Source organism: Austrofundulus limnaeus, unplaced genomic scaffold, assembly GCF_001266775.1.
Source record: "Austrofundulus limnaeus strain Quisiro unplaced genomic scaffold, Austrofundulus_limnaeus-1.0 Scaffold123, whole genome shotgun sequence".
In the NCBI taxonomy this organism is placed as follows: domain Eukaryota; kingdom Metazoa; phylum Chordata; class Actinopteri; order Cyprinodontiformes; family Rivulidae; genus Austrofundulus; species Austrofundulus limnaeus.
The window spans coordinates 397485-406003 of record NW_013952525.1 but is presented as its reverse complement, the minus strand read 5'-3'; the positions used below and the strand labels follow the sequence as shown (position 1 = coordinate 406003).

General features: G+C 39.9%; 2 protein-coding genes across 6 annotated transcripts in view; one reads left to right on the top strand and one right to left on the bottom strand.

The window, feature by feature from the left end:
- LOC106522181 (thyrotropin receptor) overlaps window positions 1-3890 on the top strand; it is a 17675-nt gene extending 13785 nt beyond the window's left edge. The window contains exons 10-11 of the mRNA XM_014015084.1: window positions 2084-3170; window positions 3243-3890. Coding sequence (XP_013870538.1) covers window positions 2084-3170; window positions 3243-3470 — 1315 coding nt within the window. The 3' untranslated portion in view covers window positions 3471-3890. The remainder of the gene's footprint in view (window positions 1-2083; window positions 3171-3242) is intronic.
- A 2529-nt stretch (window positions 3891-6419) lies between these two features.
- Window positions 6420-8519, bottom strand: part of pomk (protein O-mannose kinase) — an 8345-nt gene continuing 6245 nt past the window's right edge. For all 5 annotated transcript variants that reach the window (XM_014015113.1, XM_014015110.1, XM_014015112.1 and 2 more), the window contains one exon: window positions 6420-7256. In XM_014015113.1, coding sequence (XP_013870567.1) covers window positions 6486-7256 — 771 coding nt within the window. In that variant the 3' untranslated portion in view covers window positions 6420-6485. The remainder of the gene's footprint in view (window positions 7257-8519) is intronic.

Here is an 8519-nt window from a genome sequence, read left to right as displayed (position 1 = left end):
ATTTTAGGTTTTAAAACTTCAGTGAAATGCTCTTTTTCAAATAACTGAATTCACTTACATTTCACTTTCTCCAATCAAGCAGGTAGTCTCTGTGGTGTGGTTCACATGAGAACCGTTTTGGTCACATGAGTGAGGGTTAAAATTAGTGTTAAACTGACCAGGGGTGTAAGTCACATGTTAAGAAATAATAATTTATCCAATCCAATATCTACTGCTTGTGCCAGAGCAGCGAGGCCCAGACATCTCTTGCCCCAGCTACCTATTCCATCCAGAGGATTTCAAGGAGGTTCAAGGCTAAATAAGACACAGTCTCTCCGGTGTGTTCTGTGTCTTCACCAGGGTCTCCTCTCACTCAGACATCCCTGAAGCACCTCCCTCTAGGGAGGCCACATCAACTGGCTCCTCTTGATGTGGAGGAGCAGCAGCTCTGAGTCTTTCCTGGATAACTGAACTTCTTGCCCTATCTCTAAGGGAGATTCCAACTACCCTGTGGAGAAAACTCATTTTGATTTTGTATTCATGATCTTGTTCTTTCTGTCATTTCTGGTCTATGGAATCAGATTTGGAGGTGCTGATCCTCATCCCGGCTGCTTCACACTCAGCTGTGAACCGCTCCAGTGAGAGCTGAACAACATGGCATGATGATACCAACAGGACCACATCATGTGCAAAAAGAGATGAAATCTTGAGGCCACCAAACTGAACTCCCTCCACCCCCTGGCTACACAGGAAAATTCTGTCCATGAAAGTTATGAGCTGAATCAGTGATGGCGTGCAAGTCCAACTTCCATCCTGAAGGGGTCTGACTTACAGCCGGTAACGTGAACCAAATTCTTGCACTATAGGGACTGTATAGGGACTGAGGACTGAATGTCTTATAACAAGAGACTCACAATCTCATAAGTGCAAAGCATCCCTTACATTGCACCTCGAGGAACACGGTCAAATGCCTGTTCCAATGTTCTAGGCCAGGATGGAACCCCCAATAATTGAAAACACACCCTCTGATTCATCTTTTTGAAGAGGGGAACCACCACACCCCTGTCTGCAAATCCAGAGGCACTGCCCCTGATGTCCATGCCATGTTGCAAAGGCGTGTCAACCAAGACAGCCCCACAACATTGAGGGCCTTAAGGAAGGCAGGGAAGATCTCGTCCCTGCCACCGTGGAGCTTTTTAACTACCTCAGCAAGCTCACCCACCGTAGTGGAAAGACAAACCCCAAAGTCCTCTGACTTAGCTTCCTCCATGGAAGGCATGCACAGTGGGATTCAGAAGGCCCTGTAAGCATTCCTTCCACCTCCCACCAACATCATTGGTTGAGGTCAACAGCATCCCACCTTCACTGAACACAGTGTTAGTGAAGTGCTGCTTTTCCCACCTCAGCCACCTGATCATTTCCCATAGTCTCCTCGGAGCTCATCGAGTCTTTCTCCAAGACCTCGCCGAACTCCGCTCACATCAGCAACAACCAAGGCTGTGGCTCTCATGGCTTGCTGATACGCTTCAGAAGCTTCTGGCATCCTACTGGCCAATAAGACCTGATAGAACTCCTTCTTCAACTTGACAGCCTCCTTAATCCAGGGTGTTCACTATCGAGTTTGAGGATGGCCACTGCAAACCCTGACCAAACCTTCAGTACACGTTTGAGTCTGGCATCTTCCCCAACCATCTGATCCAACTCACCATCAGGTGGTGATTGGTTGACAGCTCAGTTCCTTTCTGTACTTGAGTGTCCAAAATATACAGTCATATGACATGACAACAAAGTCAATCATTGATCTACGATCTATGGCAGTGGTTCCCAACCTATTTTAGTCAAAGCCCCACTCTCTTACTTCTGAGCCAAACTGAGTACCTCCATCCCTATTCCCCACCTCTCCCAAAGATATGCTCAACATTTATCTCTTTATCAAAAAACATAGTGAATAGTTACAAAGGTTTATTAGCAAAATAAATAGAAATTTGGTACTTTTAAAACATTTTTGATATTCTTAGTGCAAACATTTTGGTCTTGTGCATGCATATGTTTATGTTAAACTGCTGTGCTGATAACAACTCTTCTGTCTTTTTTTATATTCAAGACACACAGAAGCAGTTTTCTGCAACCTGACCAGGGCTGGTTTGGGAAAGCTTAAGGAATCTTCTCCTGTTGTCTCGCAGAAGTTTCCAGAACACCAAATCTCCCAATATCTGCAAAACAGCGTTAATGTTCCAAATACTGGCAGCACAAATTACAATTTGAACAACAATAACATTGCTTGTGCAACCGAAGTGTCTCAGGATGAGGGTTTTTTTTCAGCGGATTTAGCCGTAGAGCGGCTCAGAGATGATTTTGACAATAGTCTGTGTGATGATTATGACAAAGATGATGGACCTTTATGCACACCTCTGCCTGACGCCTTAAACCCCTGTGAGGATGTGATGAGTCAAGGCTTTCTGAAGGTTTTAGTCTGGGTAGTTAGTTTGTTAGCTATCTCAGCCAACTCTTTGGTGCTGCTAACCCTGTTGACTTGCCAACAAAAGTTGTCCGTCACCCGTTTCCTATTGGGTCACCTGGCCTTTGCAGATGGATGTATGGGAATGTACCTAATACTCATTGCATTTGTTGATTTCTACACACATTCTCGTTATTATCATTATGCCATTTCCTGGCAGACAGGAAGTGGGTGTAATCTGGCAGGGATTTTATCCGTCTTTGCTAGTGAGTTATCTGTATACACATTAACTTTAATCAGTTTTCAGCGCTGGCATGCCATTTTTAATGCAATGAGGCCAGATAGACAAATGAGGTTGCGACACACAGCTGTTCTGATGCTCATAGGGTGGTTGCTTTGCGTGACCATAGCTCTTCTGCCAGTACTTGGTGTGAACTCCTACCAGAAAGTGAGCATTTGTTTGCCCATGGACACAGAGACAACTCTTGCCCGGGCTTATATAGTTTCTGTCTTGATGAGTAATGTCATTGCTTTTGTAGTTGTTTGCTTATGTTACCTTCACATCTACTGTATGGTGCACAATCCCCAGCATCATTCCAGCAGATTTGATACCAGTATGGCAAAACGTATGGCTGTTCTTATTTTTACCAACTTTCTGTGTCTAGCTCCCATTTGCTTTTACGGATTGTCTGCAGCCTTCCACCAACCCCTGATGACCGTCACAGATTCTAAGGTGGGAACTTTTCAATTTAGTGTTAATCTAGAATGTTCTTAAAACAAATTCTAATTCATATTTTCCCCATAGGTGCTGCTTGTGCTTTTCTATCCACTCAACTCTTGTGCACACCCATTTTTTTATGCTATTCTAACAAAAGCATTTCATAGAGACATCCTGATGTTGCTTAGTCGCATAGGGCTGTGCAAGCGGCAAGCATACTTCCATCGAAGCCAACTTATCAGCATTACTCCTCATATTTACAGGGAGACAATGCTTGCCCTCCCGTCAAAACACCAACATCCCAAAACATTTTAGAATTAAAACCTAAAATAAGATATTGTGGGGTTTTTTGTCCATTTTTACAGTGCTTTCATTGGTATAGACTTTGTGTTAGTGTGGTGCTTTATTTGTAATGTGCTAGTTGTTAAGATTGAAATGCAAATGTATCCAGCAAAGTTGTCTAGCTTGTTTTTTATTCACATTTTAGTTTCTGAAATTTTAGCTGCTTGGATTTGACATATTTAATTTTTGAGTCATTCACAACAAAAACATTAAAAGCTGAAGGCAACTTTTCTGAATATTACTACAGTTTAATCCGTATCTGATTTGTCTTGCATTGCAACCGTTCATCCATTTTCATCAAGTAGAAGGATTGATAAATCCAAGGCATCTCTTTGCTCAACAACACTATCCAGCTTCTCCTGGGTAAAGTCCAGCAACCCCTATGAGGTAAAAGACACCCTTTGTAGCCATTATTTAAATGACTTACCTTAAAGTGCCTGCTCAAGTTTAAAAAGTATAGGAAACCAGAAACTATGGCAGGAGGTTGCTGACCACACACGTGGCCAGCTTCATCTCCTAGTTCTGACCAATCAGATCCCAGCAGCTAAATTAGTAGCTGCTCATGAAAACGTTGGTGATACTGATTTTATATTCCATTAACTTTGTTTCATTTTGTTCCATATCTTTCAACAAATCTAATGGAATCAGATGAAATGAGTTAAAGCCTTTCCCTTTTGGTCAGATGAGACTAAAAATACATTTTTTGGTCATTATGAACATTGTTGTGTAAACCAATACCTCTCATCATACTGAGAACACCGTCCCCACAGTGAAGCATGGTGGTAGCAGTATCATGCCTTCAGGCTTTGTCTCATTAGCAGTTACAGGGTAACTGGGCAGCGTTCTGCAGGTGAAACAGCTGAAGCTTGAACTGAATTTGGGCCATGATGAATGAGACATTGATCCAAGCACAGCAGCAAATGAACAGCTGGGGAAAAAAAGGTGTTGCAAAGATCCAGTCAAGGTCCTGCACTCAACCTGACTAAGTTGCTAAAATGACTTTAAGAGAGTTGTGCAAAAATTGTTTACAAAACTCCATGAACTGAAACAATGATGTAAAAGGAAGTGGGAAAAATGTCCACTACAACTGTGAGACTGATAGTCATACAGAAAATGACTACTGAGTTATTACAGCTAAGAGTTTTTCACTCCGTATTTTGTCACTTGGTTTTTCCATTTTGATCTCATTGTTAGTAGATAATGACGTGATGGAATCTGTTGATTTTGTACTCTTGAGATTAGTTTTGAATAATTTTAGAAAATGGTAAAGAATATATTTATGATGTCCTGATACAGCTGCAAGCAGCCATGTCTCATAATGAATTAATTTTTTTGTCAGCCCTCTCAGAGATATCTCTGACACCCTGTATGGCCTTTGGTTTCAATAGATATTATTTTATTCTATATGTCAATGACAAACTACAGAATTAAACTAATTGATTTTCAAAAAAAGTTTCTTTTTGTTGCTTTTATTATTCAACAAAAATCTTTTGAGTTGTTGCTCCAGTTTTGAAAAGTTTAATAAATCCAAAGATAACAAGAGAAGTGCTGAAAACCATTTCTTCTACTTGGTGACCATTTTGACTGCTTGTGTGTGCAGAAAAACTTTTATTTTGGCTCATTCTCTTGATCCACTGATAGAATAACCTGGTCACTCAGTTTATACAGGTAGTCAGCTGACCCCATTCTTTGAGCACATCCTGTTGCTGAACCTAGACCTGATCAACTGCAGCAAACACACATCATAGACCTCAGTTAAATCCAGGTGGTGACTTTATTTTTTTGGCTGGGCAGTGTATTATTCATATTTGATAATGAATTTATTTAAGTCACTAGCTAGAGGGTTGTCTGGGTGTTATTTTGATGCCTTCTTCAGTTTTGTGATTCCCCATTTCCATGTAAAGGCCCTGTTACACTAGACAACATATGCCAACTTATGAAACATTTTTTATGTCTAAATTGCCAATAAAAGTTATATATTTGAACAATTTGTTTGAATTGCATTATGTACATGCCAAAAAGAAGCTTCCTGTTGATTTTTTCAATTCCATCTTCAATGTAGACATCTTTAAAATGTTCATAAGTTGGCATAAGTTGTCTAGTGTGACAGGGTTTTAACAACGCCCTCAACAGTGGTGGGCACAGCTTTTGCTAATTTTAAAATTAGTGGATTAGCACTTGCTAAATTTATATGCTAAATTTAGAAGAGGTCTATAAAGGTTATTGATCAATATTAATGTTAACAGCTGAGGGTGAAAGCTGTCACACATTTTGTTCATATGTGTGTCACTTATCCACCAGGTGACAATATATGAACTCAAATACAGCTGTGAAATGTCAATAATAAGTCTTCAGAGAGCAACATGACAACATGTGACTCATGTTGTCTGTTGAAGAATGTTCATGGGTTAATTGGGTTATTTTAGTGCTTTAGAATTAGCTTTTGCTAAAACTTTCAGTGCATTAGTGCTTTAGAATTAGGGGACCTAAATATGTGAGTTAGTGTTTTAGGGCTAGTGGGACTAATTTTTAGATTAGTGCTGCCCACCACTGGATGTCAATAAAGCCATACCGGTAATGAGTTTGGATAGAGGTGGTGGGAAGTAATTTTGCTGCTTTAGTAGTTGTTGTTGTGATCAGTCAATAAAGTGACTAGCTAAACTGTAGGATGGCCTCTGAACCTGCAGCCTAAGGATATAGAGGGTATTTTCCAAAATCCTAGCTAAACGCCTGAATAAATTACATTTATTGCAGTACAGTTCTGTCACATCATGATTCTACACATAAGCAAACGCACCCCCTTTGGTATTGTTGCAATAGGCTTCTCTTTACTCTTCCCATCAAACTGAAAGAACAGGCTGCTTGTTGCTGCACCTTATATAGTGGATTTATTTATTTTAGGAAAATAATTGATTAACAAAATACAAAGATCTATTTTATTTTATGACAAATAAAAAAAGCTGACAGTCATTTTTAAACAGGATTATTCTACAGCATATCTCTGGCAGCAGAAGTGTCTTGTACCATGGCACTGTGGACTGCTCTGTAGACTTTCAGAACATCGAGAGCTGAAGGTCGGAGCTCGGGGTCCTCCTCCCTGCATTTCTTGTGGATTTGAAAAAGATGAAAGTGAACTAATTCTGTTTCAGGTGTCTCTCCCAATATGAACTGTGTCACCCTTGGAATCTTCCAGATATCTGTCTTTTCATCATATGCAGGCATGGCACTGTCTGAAAACGGCTGCCCGCTATTTCTGAAAGGCCAAAGTTGCTCTGGGGCAACAAAATCACCGGTGAGCTCCCGATGGCCACATTTTACCAATAAGTTCCTCGAACGATTCACTTCAGGAAGTGCATCCAGATCATTCACCACCAAATGAAAGTCGTTTGTCAGCAAAAATTGGGAAAGAGTTTTCTCTAAGCTGTTGGAATCGCACATTACTCTCCGCCCAGCTGGACTGTTATGAAGATAATGGAGAATGGCGACATATTCTGTAGCTAGTCTCAGCCGTGCCTGCCACGTGTTGTGCTGCTGGTGCCGTTCTTGGGCAAGAACGTTTTCCAGGTTGAGCAGTGAGCCATGTGGGTGGTGCTGGGTAACGATGGTGTTGTTTTCAAGGCAGAACCCCACCAACTGGACTACCAGTGGGCTTTGTAAGGCCTGTAACATCGACAACCCATGAAGAAAGTCTTCCAGGTAATCCTGACAGGCCAGTTGTGACAGGGCCACCTTATGACCTTTCCACTCTGATAGATAAACCTGAGGGGGAAAAAAGAGCAAGTTGTACTCCGAGTTGATACTACACACCATTTTTCTAGGTAAAGACACAATTTATAAAAGTTACTGTACAAAACCCCCAGCTTATTTTCATGTAATGATTCCTAACAAAACAACCACTATCATTAGGTGTATTCAAGATGGCTACCACAGCCAACTGATATTAGGTTGCATTCACACCAGGAAAGTCCTTTGGTCTGCTTGTTTGGTCTGGATTAAAAGCAGACTTTATTTTTTTCCTTTTGTGTGGTTTGCATTCACACTGTGCTTTCTAAGTGGACTATAATTTATAAACAAAGCCACGTTCCATTGGACAAAAATGACAGGGCTGTACAGAGCACAGACCAATAAAAAAGATGGAAGTTTTAATTTTTTTTAATTAATTACTTTTTTTATTTAGAAAGATGTGAGTCCTGTGTGCTGCATGTGTTATGTCCGTTACGTGTGCATCTGTCCTAATAGAGGAGTTACATTTGCAAAGATTCTAAACCTATGGGCCGCGAGCGCCACCTTGAGGGCCTCAAAAGAACAACAGTTTTTAACTTTGGGCTGCAGAGGGCCGCGGGACCGCATTGATTTTGAACAAGGTGCAATACACTTTCTCACCACTAGTTGCAGTAGTGCGTCACTCAGTTGTATAACAACTTTTTTAATATGTAGAAGAAGAACCTTAGAATTCTGCTGAAAATGGAAACCTATTTTAATTAAAAGTAGAACCAAAAATAAAAGTAACTCGTCAAAACAAACAAACAAAAAAACAACAACAACAACAACAACAAAGTTTGTTACTAATATGAGGTGCAGCTTATGTTTTTACCATGCAGTATTTTAAAAGTTCAAAAGCATTATCAAATACATTTGCAATTACAACTATATTTTAATTTGAACTTTAAATTAATTTTTGTACTTTTTAAAAACATTGTGAATGCATTTTAAAGAAATTTTAAACTTGTCAAAAAGCTGTTGTTACTGTTATTGTTTGTCACTAATATGAAGAGCAGCTTCTGGTTGCAAAAGTTTAAAAAGGCTATATTTTCATTTGTACTTTATAAAATTTATTTTTACAGTTTTTTTATTATTTGAAACATTTACTTTAAACATTTTTATTTATTTTATGCCCAGAATTTTAGTTTTTGAATCGTCTATTCTAGTTTATGTATATATACACTCACCGGCCACTTTATTAGGTACACCACGCTAGTAATGGGTTGGACTCCCTTTTGCCTTCAGAACTGCCTCAATTCT